The following is a 23,655-nucleotide window of genomic DNA, read 5'->3' on the forward strand; positions in this document are numbered from 1 at the left end:
GGCAGCATCTGGGAACAGCCAAGCGCAACGCTGCATTGACGATGCACTGAGAGGAAAGAGAGGTGTGGTTTTGGATGACCCGTCGTGTCAAGTTACCTGTTACCTCGAAACTCAGGCGTGCTCTCGGCGAAATACTTGTTTACTTACCTGAGTGAGAACGGAGGGCTGTATACTAGTGCTACTATTAGTCTTTGCATCTGTTTTCCCTTTCGCACTAAATAGGCCGAAATAGGCCTTGAGTACTCAATAATATACTTTTCCTTTAATGGATTGGTCTTGCAGATGTCTCGTGTTGCAGAAAGGAAGAATTAGAAAAGAAGGAAACTGACTGGAAGACGTACGTAAAAGTGAGTTATTTATTTTGTCATCGGTGCTTTTTAGTTGGCTCGATAGTTTTTCTTATAATTCTATTTCTAATTGAGTTTGATATAAATGTATTGGTAAGAGTAGGGTAGGCTAAATAACCGAAGTTAGGGAAGCTGAATTCTCGTGTAAAAATGGTGCAAACTAATTGAGCGTTCAAAACCTACACTGCAAATACAATTTCATCAGGCAACATTGAAATAATGAAATAGTCCCTCCCGAATGGTCGCTTCCATGTAAGAATGACACGTTAGTTTCGTAAATTCTGCTGCTGTGCTGCTATTCACCATTTAGCCCGCAAGTATAATTTCCGTGGATAATTAGTACTTAGCTGATTGGTAAATGGCCAAGGTATCAATTCTTGATCTCTATGTAATACTAAGAAAAGACTGGTTGAATTGTTAGTACCACAATGCATTATTGTTCATTTGTGCAGGTACACCAGCTGTGTTAATTGTTTGGAGGAACTTCTTTTAAGGAAGCAACTTTGTCACCAGACCAGTGCAATGTGCCTACACTGTTATTAAACATGGAACCGGTTTTAAACCCTGAAACTGACTATTTAAGATACATTGATGCATGACTCGTGATTTTCTCAGGTGCATTCTTGTATTGAAAATGATGATACCCCAAATCTATCCTTGGAAGCCGTTACGGGTCGTTATTTTGCCAGTATTATTTATCATCATATATAAAATAGGTTCTGTCACTGTATACACTTCGGTTTGAATATATCCCCCTGAGCAGCGTTTCGATCATTTTCAGAGATGAAAGGACAGTTGAACAAATTACGAGGACAATGTAATATTTTTGTTATAGAATTGTTGCCAAAGAAGGTGCGTTCCTGCGAAGCTACAAGGCAGTTTGTAATAACACTTGCACATTTCGCCTTCACTGTGGTTACATTTTAATTTTAAAGTTTAATTAAAGTTCCATGGTGCTCATTGTATGGCCTGTCATGTTCTAGTAGACAACAATTAACACTCATTTTACCATTAATGTAATATTACAGTAAAAACTTCACTTTTTCAATTCAAGTTTATCAGGTTGATGTTCCTGCCTGGCCTATATGGAGATTGGGTAGGAAAATAATAGATGACAGAAATAGATGTTGACGCATCCTTTTTTTTTTTTAACAATAATTTTATTTATTATTGCAGAGTTGATTGATCCCATTGTGGAGCAGGTTAAAGCAAGAAGTCTGACACTTGTCCTTTAAAGATACCACAAAGTCCATGGTATTTAAAAGCCCTCTGAATAGATCGATTCATGTGCATGAATTCAATGTTTCCCTTCCTATATTGAAATAAAAATTTTAAAAAATCTGCAGCCTGAGTAACACGTGGTAGCCTGTTGGAAACCACGTGAGCAGATCTTGCAACACAGTAGATGTATAGCTTAGGGCTGCTGTCTGCTGAATTGCAGTCAAACACGTACTGTTTTTGAAAGCCTTACATCTTAATCCATTCGATAAGAATGATGGTCTTTGACTGATGGCATTGTTGTTAAGAGTATGATTCTTGAATACTGATTAATGTATTATCCAATGGCAACAGTCACTTAAACTGAAAATCAAACAGGGCTTTAAATATATATATATATATATATATATATATATATATATATATATAATATATATATATATATATTTGTGTGTATGTACTGTGTGCAGCTTTACACAGCAATGTTTTTCGATATCAAAGCTAACAAATAGCTAATAAGTCCTTTTATTTCCTTTGATTGGGATCCTGCCTTTTCTACAGGAATTTCCAGTATTCAGATAAAACAAACCCATCAAAAAAGAATACACTCAGTATAGATTGAAATGACCTCATCATTTACAGTGCAAATCCCCTAATCATGCAGATTCACTTAAAGTTTGCTCCTCATAACCTCATTAGCATAAGAATAGTGTCTGGCACAGTGTGGCTTTGTTGTCTGAGTAAATTCTGATTTCAAAGCCTGTTCTTAAAACTATGTTAGCGATGGAGCTGCTGCAGATAGGGGATCACTAGATCAATCTTACGTTCTTGATCCCTGTAACAAAATGGAGCCCCTGATTGGAGTCATGTAGTATATGCAGGTGGTAGGAGTCCTGTGTTTTCCAATGATAAGCACTGCCTTAAGGAGTATATAAATATTTCAGTGGATACTTGATTTGATCTTGTAGGATGTGGCTTCCGGGCTCTGGCTTGCACTCAGTTGCTGCTTTTAGTGTCAGCCGTTGTGGCCACTCTATTGTCTCTCTTTTATCCCTGATTACTGTACTGTACATCCGGATTCTCAACACGTTAGGCTTCCTGGACAAATAGAAAGAGCGTGATACCTTTGCTTTGAGGTAGCTGGTGGATTTTATTGCATAGTCGTCTGTGCTGATTTACTGCGGGGATTGTTGAACACATTTGAAACGGTGTCGTAAACTGCGTTGTAGACAGGGGAAGACGCGTGCGTCGGACTCCCACAGCGGCAGTAACCGTGTTTTGTGAGTCAGTCTTCCACAATATTATCTCTGCACAGTTCATGTTCTCTCGCAGCCAAAGCACTGCGCAGAGGGTGCAGGGAACACTTTCCCAGGCCAGCGCCCAATACCTGATAAGATCTTCCAGTGAAGGGTGTGTTCGATCCTGGGGGGCAATTAGCTACTTTCACCCAGTTCGGTTTAGTCGACTGAACAGTATCTACTTCTTCGTGGCCCCGTTTTGATTTCGGCTCTGTGTTTTAGTTGGTTATTTGTTTCCTCATTGTACATACTTGGTCCAGGTGCTGCTGACCCACTCAAGCTTTGTTCCTTTAGCTCCCACCATTGTGGAACATGGAGAAATAGGCCTGGTTTTCTATTTCAACTATTAGGACTGTGTTCAGATGCAAAAGAGCAAGAGCAAGCGCCTTCTATTCATTTTAATATTTTCTGACAGGAAATACAAATATTAGGTCTATTCTGAGTCTTTTTGCAAAGTTATGACGAAGGTCAAACTATTATCATTTTAATGGATTTATTCTGTCAGAAATCTACTGATGTGAAAACAGACAGCCTTTAGCCAAATTTAAATGAAAACTGCTCCGATGCACACCATTTTATAAAGGTGCTGTGAGCAAAGATACCTGCTTCAGTCATTTAATTAATTTTGGACAAGGTTTGAGGTGGCTGTGGCCCCACCCACCTCTCCATGTAGCAGGGCTGTGTGAGAACAACTGGGAGCGTGTGCACAGACAGAATTCATGGTTTGTGCTGATGATAACTCAGCATCTTTAAATATTTTACATGTAGTGAGACAGTGGCTCAACATGAATAGAAAAATGGGAGGTGACTGACTGAAAAGGTGGTCTTCCGTTTTGATTTTTGACATGCCTTCCAGACTTTTTTGTGGGCGATCTGACTTTTTGTTTGAGCACATGAGTTTAGTGTAGGCACCTTACAAATTCACAAGTTTACGTTATATGGATATGTCAAATATAAGAAAATGCAAGCAAGGAACTGTCACGATGATGCAAAAATATAAAAACTTTTGGTTAGGATTTCCAAACTACAGCATTAGTGGATTGATCGTTTGTTTGAATCCAGACTAAAATAATCTGTTGTGCATCACAGACTGTTCTTGAATGTGCTCTTAAAAAGAATGAGGTGAGAATTCACACCTCGATGTTAACTACAGACAGCCAAAGACAGCCGTGGATTTTCTTGCGTAGGCACAACCTGAAATGGTAGATGCCTCGCTCTGCTCAGGGGTGTGTGCTGAGAGTGTTTGCTTGAGTCTTGTCAGATCAGGTGTGTACCGGTTGTGTTTGTTTTTCTGGGTGGTCATTGCTCTTTCACACTCTTGATAATGTAGCGCTGTTTAGATTTGGAAAGGGAAGAGCCATTTAAAATCTTCAGGGCTGTTTGCCACCCCTCCTGTTGCAAACGAGCAGAAATGGAATATAGAAATGAGACATAATTAGAAAGCTATTCTTATGGTCTTATGTTTGTGTCGCATATAACAAGTGACAAGCATGACCTTTCTCAGAAATATGGCCTATTCTACACGATGACAGGTGCTTCTGTGTGTGAAAATTACAACTATTGCTTCTGTGGGGACATGTCTCAGCTGTGATTTCCAAGGATAGTAAACCGGAGAATATTTTTTTCTTGAAATGACAATGTTAGGGTTGAAATAACTGTTACATCCACTCTTGTATTGAATTGTCAGGTTGTGTCGTAATGGTACGCTCCTCTTCTGGCTTGTCAATGAACAGAATAGAATCGGGTTAACGTGGTAAATGGGAAGTGATGGATGAAGACTCTGGGTAGAGGGTGTGAGGGGATTCCTGGCAAACTTATGATTTTGTGCAAGCTGTCCTAACCAAGATACCAACCCCAAATATTATACATACAGGTCTAGGTTTGGTGCTTCTGGGAAAGCCTATCAAGATGTCACAGTATTGGTGTTAGTTTGTGGGTGTGTGCGTGTATATATGTGTGTGTTTGCCCGTTTGTTTGTATGTTTGTGTGTGTGTGTGTGTGTGTGCGTGTGTGTGTGTGTGTGTGTGTGTGTCCGTCCGTGTGTCTGTGTGTGCGTGTGTGTGTATGTATGCGCATATGTGTTTGTGTGTTTGTTTCTGTGTGTGTGCTTGCGTATGTGCTTGTGAGTGCGTGTGTGTGTGTTTGTACGTGTGTGTGTGCATGTGTGTGCGTGCGTGTGTGTGTGTCTGTGTGTGCATGTGTGTGTGCGTCTGTGTGTTAGTGCAAGTTTGTGTGTGTTTGGGTGTGCGTGTGTGTGTGCCTGTTTGTGTGTGTGTGTCTGTCTGTGTGTGTTGTGAGGGGGTAGGGATTAGGGAACAGGGTTTAAGATCAGGTGTCTTGGGTCTGTCCTCTCCTCCTTGTCCTGTGGCAGAAAGGAGTAATTGTTCAGTTTGGGGGCTTTTATGTTACCCTGGGAATGGGAGACAGTTTCTCGGCGTGGTGAGCTGCCTGTTTGTCCCCGAGCTGTCACCAGAGATACCAGAGTACAGATGCTTCCTTCTATGGTAGGCTGAAGCAGAGGACAATGGGCAGAACCCCACATTTTCTCCCAGACATACGCACACACACCCATACAGCGTGTGATGAAAAATATGCTCAGAGATTGACTTCTAGGAAATGGGTGGCAATTATAGTTATTTTCAGTCTTGACGTAAATGTGCACAGCTCAGAAAGTGCTCCGCTCACCTTGTTGATGTCTGTGCTTCTGGCTATAAAATAAAGTGAGCTGTACTGGGTGGGAGAGAGAAAGGAGGACAGGACTTTAAAATGACGAAGAGCAATGGAACATGAGGAATGAGAGAACGATGGACTATACCGGTTACAGAGTCTGCGTTCAGTCAGATTGGATTACCCTGCAGAAATGAGGGGCGAACCCTCTTCCTCTAATGGTATCTGACTACAGCCAAGGTCAGTGGAGGTATATGGCGAACAATCCCAAACAGGGGACAGGACATGGTTTGTTACTTTATCAGTTCAGCGTGCCCTGGCATGGGCCATCGAGTAATGCAATTTAGCCCCCCCCCCCCCCCCCCCATGCTCTGGAAGGCCAGAGTTTATGGCTCTCCCCTTAAGATAAAAAAAAAGAAAGAAACCTTTCTTGGTTCTCAGCTGCTGTTTATTCAGATTGTCTGCAGCGTGAGACGCGATCACTTTAAGCATAAAGTCCCAGCATGTTCTTTGTAGACATTCTGCCCCCCCCCCCCCCAAAAAGAAAAAAGATTTTTAAAAATCTGATGGCTTCATAATGTAATCGTTGTTACTCTGAACTCATATGCACTGCAGAAATATTTAGCTTCATTGGGGCATGTCTGCGAGTCTCAACTGGTGACGTGTCACTGGAAACCAAGCCTTTTCCATTACAGATTGCTCTCTGGAAAGCTGTTGCACTGTACATGGTAACACAGGTATCTGATAGCGTTGTGTCCACCGTAGAACAACATCATTAGGAGTCAGGTTCCGCAGCTTTGTCATTAACACATTCATTGTTTTGTTTTGCGCCTCCAGTTAAACGTCTTATCTCCTGTGTCTGGCATTGGAACTTACTGCTTGAAATGGTGACTGATTTCTTTTTTTCCACGCAGATAGCAGTTTTTTTTTTTATTGCTTTGTTTATTCAACTCGCTGCCACCTCCCATATTTACATGCAGAGCCCTTCATGGAAAAATACAAGGAAGCCCGGAGGGACCTGCATGCTACGCTCTCTCCTTTCTTTACCTCTGGTCTCCTGAGAGGTCGCGCCCAAGAGGACTTTTGGTGACATGCTTTTTCTTTTGTTGCATGTCACACGTATATAAAGAGCCCCCTATTACCTTACCCTTCATATTTTTCCTCTTGCTCCTGTGAGAAAGCAGTAAATCCGACGGTCGAAACGTGCCTTCTGCAGTTGAGCGGCCATAAACTGCAAACTCTGGACCTTAAAGAAGAGGGAAGGCAGCAGTGTAGACTGAAAGGCAGGGATATATCAAGGGGTGGCATCCTGCCCTCCGGTGAAAAGTTGCCGTTTGGAAATGATGAGGCTGAAACCTGACTTTCTGTAAGGTATCCAGGTCTATAGGTTCCACACAAGACATTAGATACTGCTGTTCCACACCTGATGAGACTGCATTATTCCCCACCTGGCCCACTCAGCTTTTTTTCAGAGTGATGGAGAAAGGTGAAAAACACTAGAAACCAACAATACCTCCGTCTTCGCACGCTAATGCAATTTGTGAATGGCCTTTAGAAACGATGACATCTGAGAACTCATTATTTGCAAAACAGGAATCAAGCTCACGTTAAACTTACAAAGGTAATGAAATGTAGATAGATTTTTCAAGTCCTTTGCCTGAGGGTTAACTCGGCTGACTTTAATACCTTCCGATGAGGGTAAAGCTTTGTTGAAGCAACACTGTTCTCCCACTTCCAAACGTGAGACCTTTTTCGTTTTTTTTTTTTTTTTTTTTTTTTTGTAGTCCGCTTCTTTCTGAATAGCCCAATGTGCAGTTCAAGCTGTGCTCTCACTGGATTGTGGGAAAGTAGTGGCGTTCATAATAAAGGCAATGAATAACTGATCTGCCAGTTGGTTCTTTTTTGCTTTTTCCTCATGTTTCCGGCTTTTTGCTGTGTGCTTAATGGCTATTGGACCTCGGTATTGACAGAGAGGGATAATAAGAGAGCAAGAGAAGGAGAGGGAAAAGGGGAAATGCTTGTTATGCAAAATGTGTCAGGACAGTGAAGACTCTGGATGGGAGGGGGCTTGAGGGAGAGGGTGGGTTTTGGGGGGCTGGGGGCATCGTCTCATGTGGGAATACCAAGATAACAGCCCAGGGTCAAAATGAATTTCGCAGTCACAGGTGAGAATTGTCAAGCGCCCTGATCCATTTCAGTTCATTTTCTCTCTGTTTCCTCTGAATCCGTATCTCACTCCCGTTCTTTGTCCAAGTCCACCACGAGTTTAAAAAAATATTCAAAGAGTGTATATATTTCCTTCCACAGTCCCCCGCGGGCCATCTGGGGCACTGACATGCCTGCTGTTGCATTGGCTGTGCTGGAGGGTTGGGTGGGGGGCATCAGTTGTCACAGGCCTCCCTGGAGTTTTTGAAGGCCTGCCATTTTTTAGCTCCCCCCAACAAACTCATGTACACAAACACGCACACAAACGCATGCGGCAAATACAAACGCACACACACATGCACAAGCACAAGCACACTCTGCACACACGCGCATGTGCGCACATACGTTGTGCACACACACGCACTTGCCGCGAACACATGCGCAAATGCGCATGCACACGCACACGCACACGCACACACACACGCACACACATTCGAGGCTTGCTGCCCATACACGCTACTGCCTTGTAACTCCATGTGACAGTCGCTACTTGTGACAGCCTCTCTGTGAGTCATTGCCCTTCCATAAGTCCTCTACGACCTCTTTCAGTGGGCTTCTTGAACCTAAATTTTGGCCAAAGAGGCAGCCAACCCATCCCAACCTGGAAAGTCACGTGGCTGGGGTGTTAGCTTGTATTTCAACTTTGAATCTTCACAGTGGTTGTGTAAGTCCTACACATCTTCACTGTAAATAAATAATGGATCACCATCGTCATCATCTTACCACAAGAGGAATGTACCCAGATTTTAATTAAATACTGATCAAATCCCACTGTTCAAAAAGGATGAAGTTGCCAACAAAATATCACGCGGCCACAAAGTGTTGTTTGGGGGCAGGAGGCATTCACACTCCATTAATTAGGATGGTAGGTGGAAAAATGGCAACAGTATATGCCTCACCCCTTATCAAGACATTTGACATCACTCTAAATGATATGTTATTGTCCAGCTGTTTATTTGATGTGCAGTTTTCTGTGCTCTGTTCTGAGATAAGTATTGAAAGCTACCTGATTGGGAAAGGAATCATTTTCCACATTTTCTGTGGGAACTGTTCACATTTTCCTGTAATGCCATGCCACATGATAGATGGTTTTTTTCAGAAAATACAGCAATTATAAAAGCCTGTATTGTGAATAAATAAAAATCCATGGATTCAGTTAAGATGGTGCACACATCATTGATATACATGTAGTACAGGACAATGCTCTTGATTCTACTAAATAGTGAGTACATAAGCTGGTATCATGCGTTCAATCAGTGACAGCATATAGAGCAGGACTGCCCAACCCTGCTCCCAGAGATCTACCATCCTGTAGGTTTCACTCCTAACCCAGCACACCTCATTCAACAGCAAGAGATCTCATTCAGCTGCTAATTAGCAGAATCAGGTGTGTCAGATTAGGGTTGAAATGAAAACGTGCTGGATGGTAGATCTCCAGGAACAGGATTGGCCCCCCTGCTATAAAAAGTGTAATGATGCAAAATGTAAAACACATAAATTTTTATACACGTATTGCATAAAATCAAATGGTGTTGCCTACAATATAATGCATTTGTAAAAAAAACTTTTTTTGCTGTTATTTTGTAGTCTATCAATGATGCATGTAATATCTTAGCTGAATAAAAATGTACTCTTTTGTAATGCTCTTCATTCAGTGCATTTATAAAAGCCTGTTTCTGATGGGCCTACTGCCTGAAAGCCTAGCATTATTGAAAGAGACTTGCCATCTATCTGTTTGGGCTTGTTAACCGTAGGCTGAAATCTTGGTAGTCAATTTAATTCTTACTGTCACCTGTCAGAGATGATATTTATGATGGACAGAAAACCAGGTGAAATGTCTGATTCTTTATATTTGTGAACCTCTTGCTCAGTGGTATTTTTATGTTTCTTCTGTTTTGGGACAGGTGGACCTCCATGATGCCAGGGCCCATCTGAAGCTTCACAGGGTGCCCATGTAAACTGTCTCGTCTGTCCCGTAGGAGGGAATGGGATGTGCGATGAGGAGGTAACAGAGGGCCCAGAGGCCCAGGTTGGGATGGACACGTACGTGGAATCCACCACCTGGCATTGCGCTGAGCGCCATCTACCCGGTTCACCATATGTCCATGACAACCTCCATGACTGGCTGTCAGTGGGACCTTTGAGCCAAGATGGTGGCACTTCTGCGGATAGATCCATCCAGTGAGTGTCTCTTAGTGGTGCAGCTGTTCGTTGTGTTCTGTTGTTACCAGTGAGTAAATTGGCATGTCTCTCTGTCCCTTGTGAGGCTGGAGGAGATGTGGACGCTGTGGCGTGAATTCATGACGGCGCACTCCCATTTTGACGATTGGCTGCAACTGGCAGAAAAGTCAACTGCTTCCCCAAACTCCTCCCATGTCTGTTATGTTACTGCCAAACAGGAGCTAAAGAAATTTGAGGTAAGCCAGATGAAACAGACTGCGCTTGATCTTGGTTGTTTTGATTTGAAATAGCCTGTTTTTAACCTGCCGTGAGGTCCTTTAGTATTTTCTGTAAGCCTGATGATGTGACAGGAAGTGCAGTAGCCCTGCCACACTGTAGTGTGATTGTATATTAGCGACACACTGAGGGAAAGCTCACCGCTGTCATAAGACTGTCTTGCGCAAATCCACGTGTAACGTACACCACGCCGGAGGACCGGGCCACATGTCGGGAAGACGTGGCAGCAGATGGTGGTCCGCGTTTCCCTGGGCCTCCCGCATACGGTCAGGAAAGCTGTCATGGTTTAGTGGCAGCCCAGCTCACTGGCCACCTGGCCTGCTTGCCCCCGCTCCAGACTCTGCGGTCCGAGAGCAGAGCCCGCCTGGCGCAGCTGGACGCCCTGACGCAGTGGCAGCGGGTCCTGACCCGCCGCTTCGGGGGCCCGGTGGCCAGGAGGTCGGTTGGCATGGTGCGGGAATGCTGCCAGCGCTGGGACCTGGTCAGCGAGGCAGTGGATGGCATCTGCCGTCAGCTAAAGGTATGAGTACTCCCCCCCCCCCCCTGCTTAGCCTGACACGCTGAACTGGGCATGGCTGATCACAAAAAAATACATAGAACAAACACAAACACACACATTTATAAACACAGACACATTTACACGCACACACATACACACACACACAAACACACACATTTATAAACACAGACACATTTGCACGTATACACATACACATACACACACACATACACACACACACACACACACATTTGTAAACACAGACACATTTACACGCACACACATAGACACACACACACAAACACACACATTTATAAACACAGACATTTGCACGTATACACATACACACACACACTTTTATAAATACACACATTTACACACATACACATATACACACACACATTAATAAACACAGACACATTTACACACGCACACACACAAGGGTAGATTGGGAAGCATTTCAGAAAATGTCTTTATTGCTCGATGTCACCAATAGCAGTGTCATTTCTGTGTGTAATCGGCTCTCTGCCTATCACAGTGCGGCATATTTTGAGGCTGGCTTGCTCACAGTTATTAGATACATGGTTTCCAAGCTAAAGGCCAGAAATAATGAAGAAACATAGAAAGGAATTAAACTCATTCAATAAATTGTACTAAATCTGAAAAACTAGCCTATAGCAGGGATACTCAAATGTGGCCCTTGAGGCCAGTAGTGCTGCTGGTTTCTATTATTCCCCTATAATTAGAGATATTTTAAACCTGAAACACCGGGTGAGTTAAATTTCCGCCCAATCAGTGACATTAATCTATCAATTAACTATCAGGTAGAAAAGAAAACCATCAGTACTACTGGTCTCGAGAGCCAGGTTTGAGTGTCCCTGCCCTTAGCCTTGGAACATATTTGAATATTTAAATATTTGAAATGGAAACTGCCGGAAAGTGTTTTGGATGCTCTGCTGCCTGGTGTTTCTAAATAAACATGCTCTCCTCAGACGCAGTAAACTGCCAGTCCCTGCTGGTGTCCTGGTTAATGGCCTGTAATGCTGTTTCCCTATCCACCTGGCTATCTTCCGGCCAAAGTAACAGAACAGCTAGATGCTGGCGTGAAAACAGGTCCCCAATGTCTGTGTAGTGTCAGCAGTTGGCCATGCTCTCTCCCTCTGTCTTTTTTCCCCCCATCTCACAATTGCGGGGAATTTCTTTAGGTCGTTCAATAAATTTAATTAGCAAATTTTTTATTTCTCTCTTTCAATTACCCAACCACCCTCTTCCCAGCGCTCTGTGTCTCAGCGGGAGGAGTTTGAGAACCAGCGGGAGGAGATGGCGATCTGGCTGGCGGACATGAACCTGCGGCTTACGGAGGTGGAGCACTTCTCCGGGAAAGACAACCATGAGAAGATGCGGCAGCTGCAGGTATGAGGGGGTGGGGGTGGGGGCGGTCCCTCCACTTCTTTCATACGCTTCTGCTCCTGGACGAGCATTTTTTTGGAGGTTATTTCCTTTGTTCAATTCAATTAAGTTACTCTGGTCAGAAAACAATTGTTAGGTCTTTACTGAGGGTCCGGCCACATTGTCTTATCAGGGATCTCCATGAAACTGCCACATCCAATACTGTGAAATGCAGGCAGTGATTTAATATAATTGCTTCCCGCTTATCGCACGCTGCACATTTATTTCTGTCCTATGAGCACAATGGGATGAGCTCCAGCTAAAGCAGAAAATTCAAGACAACTTGGCGGCAGCTTAAATGTGGGAGGAGCTTGTTGCCATGGTGATGCAATGTCATGGTGGCTTTGTACAACATTTTAAAAACTTAAGCACCTGATAGTATCTAAAGCACTGGTCCGAAACGCACACCCGGTTCAGTTCTGCGTCCAGCGAATTTTCCGCCTTGTTCCGTTTCTCTGAGGGAGCCCTGACAGCAGGGTCCCCTGCTTTGCCACTGAATCCTGCTTTGGCTGTGCTGTCACATGGGATGTGTTTACAGTCCATCCTCAGTATTTGTGTGGTCCTGCTCTTAGTGTGAGACCACACCCTTTTCTCTGGGTGGCACGGCGGCGCGGTGGATAGAACTGTTACCTCATGGGTTTGAATCCTGGCTGGGGCCTTTCTGTGTGGAGTTTTTATGCTCTCCCCTCCCTGCAGGTTAGGCCACTTTGAGGGGCATTAACAGCCATTGCTGTAAAAGAGCATGCATGCTCAGTGAACCTACCTTGTGGCAATAAAGGTTAATTGAATGACACTGGCAGGGACTTTAGAAGCGTTCATCTCATCCCAGCACACAAACAGCTTCAAACTAAATCAAAGCGCATTTTTTTGTTCAGTAGGATGCACATTGATTTGTTGGACTGTGTGGAGGCCGTTGGTGGGTGATTGCCTGGGCACAGCTGATTGGCCCTCCTGTGTTTCTGGGTCAGAACTTTCAGGACGCAGTGGGGGAAAACACGGTGCGGCTGAACAGGCTCCTGGAGTGGGGCGAGGCTCTTGTCCAGGAGAGTGAGCCGGCCGACGCCCAGGACATCGAGGCGGGCCTGCAGGACCTGCTGCTCTACTGTGCCTGCGTTTTCGAAGGGGTGGGCCAGCTCCACACCCGGCTTCTCAGCATGAGGCTGGTACGGCCCTATTGCCCCCCCCAGCACACACACACACACACACACACACACACACATTCCTCCTCCTTACATCTTCCTTTCTGACTGACTCTGGGATGTCAGAGCCAATAACCTACAAATGGGCTGGCTTGTTAAACTACATTTTACAATGCCTGATGTCACTGTTTTATGGATGATCTGGGCAGACCTCCAATTCAATCCACTCGTCTACTCTGCTTAGTGCTTAGTAGGTCCCAGTACAACGACTGGGACACTGCTGCAGGAGGCATGATCTTTTGGATGAGATGCTAAACTGAGATTAGTTCAGATTCCTAACCCGACTCTCAGTCTGGCTCTGCAGTCCTTCCCTACTTTAATTCGCTTGATAGCTCCCTCTTTCTCAGGAGATTGCTTATAGTTGAGGTAATTGAGGTGAAAAACCCCCTTCACTGTAGAGCTCTATGATGTCATTATTTATACTAATGTGCGTCACCTTCATCCACCGCTGCACAAGGATGCTGCAGGTGTTTGGCTGTCCACTCCTTCCCTCCTGCTGTATTAGGTTGTGTGTATGCATGTGTGTGTGTGTGTATGTGTACGTCTGCGTGTGTGTTTATGTCTGTGTGTGTCTGTGCATGCATGTGTCTGTGTGTTTCTGTGTCTGTGTCTGTGACTGTGTGTGTGTCTGTGATTGCAGGAGAGAGAACCTTAGATTTTGCAGGTGAGAACATTGTCTGTTTTCTTCCCCGAGGTGTTTGAGGAGGACTGGTTATTGGCCCCGCCCCCTGACTCGGGGTGCCCTTCTGAGATCCCACAGGAGGATGAAGACGCGACTGAGCGGGGCAGCCTGTCCAACCTGCGAGGCCCCCAGGCCCCATCCGGCTCAGACCACCTGGTCCTGGAATGGGACCCCTCTGTGGATGTAGGGGGGTCTGTTTCATTTGATGATGCTGACTCCTCATACTTCAGTGCCATAACAGGTAGCTAGCTATAGAGTTGTGCATCATGCAGAGTCTACAAGGGTAAACATTTCAATCATCAAACCTCCACAGAAATTCATGTTTAATTTAATTAAATTTAATTGGACAGGACACTTACCCTGCTGTCCAAACATACTCCTTTTTCCACAATCGTCTTTTCAAAATGTAGGTTTAATTGAGCCAAAGGGAATGCTCTAGGTACACTCTTTTTTACAGATTATTTTCAGGCTTATCATTCATATGCAAAAAATTCCTTGGCAATTGAACAACTTTACTGAGAATGATTCTGAGTTTTGAATTTGCTGAATTTGAAACACAAAATTAAGAAGGCAAAATATTGCCACCTTGTTTGCAATATTTTGCTTTCCCGATTGTCATCAGACCTGACTGACTTGCCAAAATTTAGTTTCAACATGTAACAGTCTAAATGGTGTAAAGGCACAGATTGCTTGAGGCTCAGACCATTATCCGTGCACATTAATCCTTAGCAATTGAACCGGTTGCAAAATTGTTTGTTTTGTTGAAGACATAATCTTCAGTGCACACGGCACGTAGTTTTCAGTTTTGGATCTTTCGAAACTGTCAATACAGGTTTTGACAGTTGAACTGAGGAAAAATAAAAGCAGATGGGTCTTTAAAAAGGCTGATTTATTGGCATTGGGTTTCATTGTTTGCTCAAAGGACGCTTTTATCAGGGCAAAATACAAGAGCTGTGGTTTAAATGTCAGTGAATGCAAGACTGAGTCATTGAACAGGGTTGCACTACACAGAGGAGTCGCCATCCAAACATGCCAAGAGAAGGAGTTACCTGAGCTCTGATGGGTCCAGGTCAGATATGACCATGGACGGGACACCAGATATGGTGAGTACTGGTGATCCAGACCAAAACAGTCAAACTCCTGATAGATAATTATATTGGTGTTACTACCTGGAATAAGCAAAGAAGGGAAGGGCCATCTGTTTTATTCACTGACATGATCCAAAGAGAGTAATTTGGTTTAGGAACATTTGAGCTATTTGCTTTCTCTTACCACTTTTATTGGCAGTTTTTTTTTTCCACTTTATTTCACTATTTTTATCGGGTTAACTATACACACCAATAGTTGTGATTACAGAATATGTTTATTTTTGATATAGATTTATCTGTTGAGAATATTTACAATCCTTTCTGCATATTGCCCTCCAATTTCCCATCTTGGATGCACCTGTCTTGTTTGTAAAGTATTAGTTTACCCAGAATGCATTGAAATTTCCCTTGTGTACTAAAATGGCTATATTCCACTTTGGTCCCTTACATTTTTAGGGCAATTCTTGCAGCCGTAGGCTTATTCTACTTCAGGCTGAAGTGTATATTATTCCACAACCCCCCTGGGTGACGGTACATTATTTCCATGTTGGGTCGGATTTCCATTTGTTAAAACCAACCAATGAACACAGAGCAAGTGCAGTCAAATTGGGTGAACAGTGCCTCTGAGTCATGCACTGATGTGGTTTTTCTTTTCCTGATTGTTTTCAGAGCACGGACGGCAATGCGGAGCATGCAAGCCCCGTCTCATTTTCCCAGACCCTGGCCCCCGGTATGTCGCTCGTCCCTTGTTTGTGTCTTTGCTGTGCAGGTGACCTAGCCCCAGACGTGCACACAGAGGCAATGGCCCCCCATGCAAACAGCCGCTTTATCTCTGATTGCCCATGAGAGATGGTTAGCGCCAGGACTGTCATCTGTGTACATTAGGTATTTTGCCAGCACAGTCAACTGCATGAAATCACTTTGATGCATTTGCCGAGCAGACAGCCTTGCCCAGAAAATTGCCAATGCCTCCTGTTTGTGCACATTGTCTGCTGCACTGCGGGGAAAAAAATGATCTTGTTTACTTTTTCATCGTTCTCATTTCAGAATTAATAAAAAATAATTATGTTATTCATTTTCCACAGGATTTCCATAATGTGGTTGTATTCTGATTTATTATTGTAAATTTTCATTATAAATGTGATTTTGGAAATTAGGACCCTCATAAATGTTTTTTTTTGTAATACTGAATCACCCCATGAATTTTAATCCTTCATACTGCTTTTTTGAATTGATTGAATTTTTTTATTTTGAAGTAATTTAGATAAATTTGTAAAATACTGTGCTCAAGAATGTAAAGGCCTTGTACCACACTGGCTTTGACTCAGCAACCCCATTATTCTAACTTGATGTCAATGGTGCTACACCGTACGTTGACCTGCCACTGTGGTCATGGACATTTTAAGTGTGCTTGTTCACCTCTGAGTGTATTTTTAATGACTGACAGGTGCCAAAGAGGAAGATAATCTCCATCTGAGCCCCCAGAAGACCTCCACGCCCGGCAAACACCTACCTGAGCTTGCGACCTTTGACCCAGAGCGCATTAGCACCTGGCTCGGCCACATCCCAGTCATTCATGAGCGAACGCCCTGTTCCAAAGCCGTACAGACTGAGCTTGCTCAAAAGGTATCTGTGCCCTGCTTGCCCAATCATCCTGCTGTGTATTCTGTTCTTGACTGTTTGTATTTTTTCTTTCTCTTTTCTCTTGAAATGTGAGAAACCCGATGATAGAAATCACTGCAGAGAAACCTGTAACAGTGCAGACTCGTGATCTGTTCTGTGTGTATTCATTTGTACAGGCCTTTTCACTTGTTCATACACAAGTTATCTTGCATCTGTAGAACTCGCTGATTTCATGTTTAGAATTCTCAACACAATATTACCAGCACCCATGTTCTATGAATAGTATCATATCGATATATTTGCATGACTAATGCTAAAATAAAAAGAAAAAAGTCTAGAAAAGGTTGTCTAAAAGGCTTTCTTTAACTCCAAGATTACAAAATTTCTGGTTTGACCACAGTCACAAGTTAATGTTGCCACACAATGATTAGGAGTCTGACTTTTTAAGTCAACAAAAGCTAGTAAGGAGACATTAGCGTTTCAAAAACATTCCAGTGATTTTGTCTGCTGGGGACGCAATTCTCAACTCTAAAGGATTTAAATGAACTTGGGTGTTAACTGGCTTTTTTGGTTCAGGAGTAATTATGGGAAAACATGGGGGACTGTCACAGTAAATACCACGGGGCCACAGTAGCATGTCAAAGCACAGCAGTTAAGTATAGGAGGTGGCTACGTTGCTGATTTCATTTGACCCCATGGGAGCAGGGTTCTGTTTCCTGACATCTCATTAGTTAATGGAGCCCATCTCTGAATCCCTGGTGATTTGTTGCCTGCCATTGTAACAAAAGGGTGTCATTACGTTGAACGAAAATGTTGTGGTGCCCTATCCCGGTATTGAACTGTTTGTTCTGTGTGTTTTGTGTGTCCTGTGTGTGTGCGCGTTTGTGTGTCCTGTGTGGGTGTGTTTTTTGTTCTGTACCCTTCCTGAAGATGCCATGGCTTAGCCCTAGCTTTGAGGAGTGTCATACGCCTTGCCCCCCCCTATCAGGGGACTGTGAGCCCCTCCATGTTGGAACAAACTGCAGAGGACCCCCAAACCCTCAGGTATGCCATGGCAGTGTTTTTTTCCGTGTCTATGTTTATGGGAGTTCATCATAGTCAAAGTCTGTTCTGGTGTGCCTGTATGCTTGAATCTGTCAGATGCATAGCATATGAAACTGTAAACGCAGACAGCTATTAGAAAAGGTGCATTTGTATAAACTGCATGCGTTTAATGTCTTGTTTTTTTGGTTTTGGCGGGAGGGGGGAGGAGGATATAAAAAATGTGATTAGCACCCCCTGTGTGGAGTGATGAGGTTTCTGTGAAATGGGAAGTCTCCCACATACAAAGGAATTACTAAATCAGAGCACGTCTACCTCCGTACGCGAGAAAATCTGTGATTGCTCAGAAAAAGGAAACAATGCAACCCCTTCCTGCAGCAGGATTGTGTCAGTCTGCTGGCCTTTCACAAGCACACATTCAGCAGGTTCCTTTGTTATGCTTCCTCTAGCCTGCTGAGGAGAAACGGTGCCAGCGGGGGGCCTTGTTGGAGGCCGAGATTGATGCTGAACAGCGGTAAGAGAGAGAGAGAGAGATTTGAGGCATCGACCTTGAATGCTTCATTAAGAACTTAATTTAGAACATTGAATAATAATAAAACCACTTGCATATCTACTGTCATACTAGCCTGACAGACTTATCATGATTATCTACTTCACACATATTGAACCCTGACCTTGTTCAAACTCAAAATATTGATTTAGTGTGTATGTGTTTCACTGTATTTGTCAAATGTTTTATTGATGTTTTTCAGTGACGCTTGTCTAATGGTATAATGGCTTTGAGAGAACAGGTCATTGCAAGTGCTGTGCTGATGTTTTCATCAGAATTGTTATATTCTATATACACTGTTAATGATAATATACACTGTTATTATCATTCATTTATTATGCTATATTGACAAAAAATCCTGAACTCACTGTTTGCTCCTCAAGAGTCGGTCAGCAGCAATTATTAAGTCTAAATTTCTGGGTTAAAAAAATCCATCTCTGCTATGTCTGCTGGGTTCACATGCTTTGATTGATCTGGTTAATTGGCTAAATGGAAAAAACCTGAAAAAGGAACACAGTGGCACAGTTTCCAGTATCAACGCTACTACACAGGAGAGAAGCAGTTCAAAGCGGTGACGAATCGTGAGGACTGCAAATGGTTCCTGCTTGTGCAATTCCAAATTCCAAAAATGCATGACAGAATTGTATCCATGTCACTTTTACCCACTATCTTGAGACCCCTCAGATCTATTGAAAATGTGGCTTGTCATCCTCTTAATGGGAGATCATAATGCCAGTTCACCTTCCCAGTTCAACCTCTAAGGCTCCATCTGTTGCAGCTCTATAAATTCAGGCGCAAATAAATAATGTTTGGCAATGAAGCTGAAGATCTTATTTCATAATTGGACATAATTGTCTAAGTATTTAAATGATCATTAATGGCACAAAAAAACTCTCAGGGCCAGTTGCAAACATACACTAAAACTGAAATAATTCCTTTAATCTGCTTGGCCTCCTGAAGCTGATTGGGCAGTTTTGCCAACTGTGTAAGATGCTGTTTGAAAATATATACCTTCAATGAACCAATAGAATGCAATATTTTGTGGTTGTCATTCACATGGAGAGTACCCAGCTGGTCCGAATCATGTTGCACATGCTGTGGTCCTTTTTGACTCATACTTTGCAACATTTTGACATTTTGCACTCATGTCTTACAAAGTCCTGTTTTACAAAGACCTGTGCAGTAATTAAGTTCAGAATTTATAGGTATAAATACATATGTGACTGTTTGGCAAGCACTTGATGATGACATACCCTTTTAATTGATGACTACTAATGAATGAATACCAATGACAGAGAATGGCAAAATGTATGCATTTTTAATCAACGTGCTGAGAAGGATTCTGTATAATAGTAACCCAGTAATGTTGAATTAAAAATAACACACATTTCAAAGCAATTCAGCCTCGGCATTGACAGGTGCATGCACAAGGGAGAAGAATGATTGCAAAGTACACAAATGTTAAAGTGCATTACCCCATTTTAGCGGTGCATTTGGGTGTGGCTTCAAAGCTGGAAGACCATAATGCAGTGTAATGGGATTAAAGGGATTGCACTGTTCTAATGTTGTCTCTGTTGTGGTCGTCTTACGTCCCCCACCCTGCAGGCGCAGTGAGGGGCCATTGTGGAGGAAAGGCTTTGGCCCCTGGCTGCAGGGGGCCCCGCGGCTCGCCTGGCTCCTCAGGGCCTCCGTCCTGCTCTACGCCCTAATGGCCCTGCTGCTCGCGCTCTTCATCTGGCTCCTGCCTGGCGCCCACGTCCCCGCCTGCCGCCACGGCAACACCCTCAACCGCTCCTTTCACCTTCTGCTGCGCTACGTCAATGGGCCCCCGCCCACATGAGGGCAGAGGACCCCGCCATTCCACCCCCGCCAGCACCTGCCAGTGCCCACCCCCCCCCCCCTTGCAAAACCAACAGAGAAAACAGACTGGCATGGCATAATGGTGCACTGGTTTGGGCAATGGACACTAACCAGAAGATTTGCATGTTTGAATCCCTGGTGTTGATCCACTTGGCCAAGTGTTTAAACTGAATTACCTCAGCAAAATATTTGGCATGACAACATAATTGAGTGATAAACCACGTACGTCACCCTGTATAAGAAGGTTTAAGGCCAATGCATAATGAAATCTAATGTCAGCAATGATTTGATTGAACAGCTGGTGCAAAATTACCCATCATCCCTTTGCCTGTAATAAGCATGGTGTAGTAGTCTACACAGAGAGGATTCTGAACAGCCAGTAAGAGTGGTTCTTAAGTTTAAGAATCCATTATAAAAATGGTTTATAGTATTAATGCCTCTGTATAATAAATTGAAACAGCTGTCCTAATAAGCATTAGGTTTGTGAGGGATTATCTGATGATTACTATTATCCAGAAAAAAAAGCCTATTGTTTATCACGTCATTCTTAACCATTTAATTACTTGAATGTTAACGACAGAAAAAGACAGCCTGGTATAATTTGAAGTAGTCGTACATCAGCCGAAGTTTCCTGCACCTGATATTATTAAGTGCCTGAGCCTGGAGTTAATGTTGTAAATGCTGGGGCATTGATGGGGCACTCCTGTGACTGCAGGGATTGCATTGTCACCCTGCCTTGCTTTGCTGATGATGCTGGAGTAATACTCATAGGGTGTGATAAAACTGTGTGTGTGTGTGTGTGTGTGTGTGTGTGTGTGTGCGCGCGCGTGTGTGTGTGTTGGGGGGAGGGGTTGAAATGAGCTTTTGATGCACAGTCAATGAACTGGCCCATCTGGTGCGACACCAAGAGACCCAGCGGGAAAAATTATTTATTGCCTTTTATACATCATCAGTGAACACCTCACATTTATGGGCAGTCTGTCAAGAGGCAGCAGGACTCCTGAGTGATAATAGGGTCTGACGTGCTGTGTCGCTGTGCGTTATTATTGAGTGAACGTTAATGCACATCACCATACGCATGAAAGTATGTCCCCATGCTGAACTAAGAGTAGTGTTGAAAAGATGCATTGTATTTGGTGAAATCAACAGCGATAAGCAACTATACTTGCACATGCTTAGTGTGTAGTTGGAATGAGCTAGTTTACTGTTGGGTCTTTTGCTTGATTTTTGTCTTGATTTTTAGCTGCCTTAAAAACTCTCGCCTTTGTTTGGAACAGATTCTGCATGAACAGATGAACCACTGCCTTTTAGTGGTCTGACCCTTTGTCTTGTGAGTTGCACCTATTAAGATGTAGCAGAGCTTTAACTCCAGATATCTTGGCATACTGGAGATGATGCCATTTTTCTATTGTATTGTTTTCTTGCACTTTTAGAAAATTTGTATTTTTATTTTGACTCATGAGATGAACTACATTTGTGTCATGAAATAAAATAAGTTGAATAAGAATGAAGGCAGGTTGTAATTAATAGATTTTTTTGTTTTACTTTATTATTACTGCAATAAACTGTGAGTGAAAGAAAATGACAAGTTCATGGCCAAGCAAGGGGATTTCATTTACCCACGCTACAAGTATGTTTGTTACTACACTGCACACTGAATGAGGGTTTTATGCTTGTTAAGAAATAATAATTATACTTGAGAATGTTTAAAATTCATTTAACATAGAAATCGTTTCAGTTGGAAGTACTTGCAGATGGCCTTTTCACCATTTCATCATACACAGTGACAGACACAAATCCAGACACAGAAAAACTCAAGCGGGCTGCTGGTTTTCAAATCCTGCACTGCACGTCCTCTTAAAGGAGCCCATCTGTTAAACTTGGTTAACCCTGGGGCCCTGGACAACCCCTGCCGACAATTAGCAAAAGAGCAAACGGGTCACACATGGGGTCGCTGATGAGAAAAGGCGGTAATCTTTTGTGAGTGTGTGTGTGTGTGTGTGTGTATGCGAGTGGAGAGAGAGGACAAGAGGGAGGGAGAGAAAGGGGGAGGGGTGCGCGTGGGTGTAGGCGATGCCATCTATGGGGAGTTTGAGGACAAGTGCAGACAACAGAAGAAGGGGAACAGAGTGACATTGAACCCCGGACAGTGATATATGGCTCTGCAGCCCTTGCTGCCAGCTAAGTGCACATACAAACGGAACAAATAAATGCAAGTGTTTTCTGTTTGAGTAGCGGATCACAGCAGGGTGGTTTGGCACTCTGAGGAAATGGATGTCTGTGTCCTGACTTGAATCTTCTGACTTTACAGAGCGATGGTTACTTCTATTTGCAGAAAACAACCCCCAGGTGGCTGGCTGGGGACGCCACCGTTGACCACTGGCTGGTATCGGCCATCATAAGCAACCCCTTACGATCTTTTGCCCATCAATTCACCCTAAAGGGGTGACTGTCATCCCAACCAGATGATATAAGACTAAGGAGACTTACTTGCTGGTGTCCTTTGTGGGAAGAAATCAGGAGGACATCATTTCAGGACCAATGAGCTCATATTACCTTGAATTTTATGAATAATGTTCAGTCTAATGCTGAACCACTGCTGTTTATACCTTTGTTTGAATTCATTCAATTTGTAAGTATATGAAGACACACACTTGGTTAAGCAATCTGTTAAACGACCAATGTAGTGCTGATAGCATAAATTTCTCTTAACATCGCTGTGAGAGATTACTGCTGATTCAGAGAGGTTGTCGTAAAAGGTGTTTAAAGGCAGTGCTTGTTTGCCACAGACCGTTTGATTAGCACTTCTATATCAACTGATCCTAAAGCACAGGACCCTGGGACTGGATTCACATTTCGGCTGAGTAAAGCTGTGTCAAGTCCAGCCAAACGGTGAGGAGTGACTGCCAGTATGGCAGTAATCCACTCGTGCTGTTATTTCTGTAGTCGCTTAGCTCCAGTCAGTGTTTCATGAGGCCCACTGTGAAAGGCAACAAAGAAAAGACAGCAGAAGCCCCCCCCCCCCCACAACACCCCCCCTCCCCCCACCTCCACTGCCAAATGGGACAATCCAGGATCTCCCTCTCTATTGGTTCTCCCCTTCCTTGCTAGTTGTGGGTAGGCGGAGATTTGCCCATGACCTAATGAGGTCCATGGATTGGGTAACCACTGGCCCGAGCCCAAAGCTCCGCCCCCAGGGCCCCGACACAACAACAGCAATGATTGGGATTGACAGCATGTGCACACATAAAGAGATTACGCAGCAATCCCTCTGAAGGCAACACTTCAGGATACTCTGGGATAGCTAACAGCTGCAACTCAAAGGTCATTGATGTATGAAAAGTGTACTAGCGTAGTGCCGCTTGGGTCACACATGGCACAACAGCTACCTGCTTTTTTAGAAATTGTGGTCCGAGCCTCCTTGGCACCCAGGTAAAAGATATAATTAAAACCTTCAATCAAGCATACCTCC

General features: G+C 43.6%; 1 protein-coding gene across 5 annotated transcripts; it reads left to right on the forward strand.

The window, feature by feature from the left end:
* The first annotated feature begins 38 nt into the window (after window positions 1-38).
* Window positions 39-21,690, forward strand: LOC135236871 (nesprin-2-like). Of its 5 annotated transcripts, XM_064303457.1 has the most exons (14): window positions 40-347; window positions 1,524-1,601; window positions 9,640-9,916; window positions 10,002-10,152; window positions 10,530-10,712; window positions 11,967-12,104; window positions 13,109-13,303; window positions 14,034-14,262; window positions 15,018-15,124; window positions 15,779-15,839; window positions 16,557-16,735; window positions 17,663-17,776; window positions 18,223-18,287; window positions 19,929-21,690. In XM_064303457.1, the coding sequence occupies exons 3-14, from the start codon at window positions 9,726-9,728 to the stop codon at window positions 20,161-20,163; spliced, it is 1,848 nt and encodes a 615-aa protein (XP_064159527.1). In that variant the 5' UTR covers window positions 40-347; window positions 1,524-1,601; window positions 9,640-9,725; the 3' UTR covers window positions 20,164-21,690. The 5 variants fall into 5 exon arrangements, with proteins under 5 accessions (XP_064159529.1, XP_064159527.1, XP_064159528.1 ...); XM_064303459.1 differs by lacking the exon at window positions 1,524-1,601 and having other exon boundaries at window positions 39-347; window positions 9,715-9,916; XM_064303458.1 differs by lacking the exon at window positions 1,524-1,601 and having other exon boundaries at window positions 40-337.
* The last annotated feature ends 1,965 nt before the right edge of the window (window positions 21,691-23,655 follow it).

The sequence above is a fragment of the Anguilla rostrata genome, chromosome 12 (assembly GCF_018555375.3).
Source record: "Anguilla rostrata isolate EN2019 chromosome 12, ASM1855537v3, whole genome shotgun sequence".
Classification (NCBI taxonomy): domain Eukaryota; kingdom Metazoa; phylum Chordata; class Actinopteri; order Anguilliformes; family Anguillidae; genus Anguilla; species Anguilla rostrata.

What these genes read in the sequence shown, in the direction of transcription:
- LOC135236871 (XM_064303459.1), top strand. Translation starts at nt 9,726, where the DNA reads ATGTGCGATGAGGAGGTAACAGAGGGCCCAGAGGCCCAGGTTGGGATG. An exon ending in ATACTTCAGTGCCATAACAG is followed by an intron (nt 14,263 to 15,017) that starts GTAGCTAGCTAT and finishes GTCATTGAACAG; the next exon opens with GGTTGCACTACACAGAGGAG. An exon ending in GAGGACCCCCAAACCCTCAG is followed by an intron (nt 17,777 to 18,222) that starts GTATGCCATGGC and finishes TGCTTCCTCTAG; the next exon opens with CCTGCTGAGGAGAAACGGTG.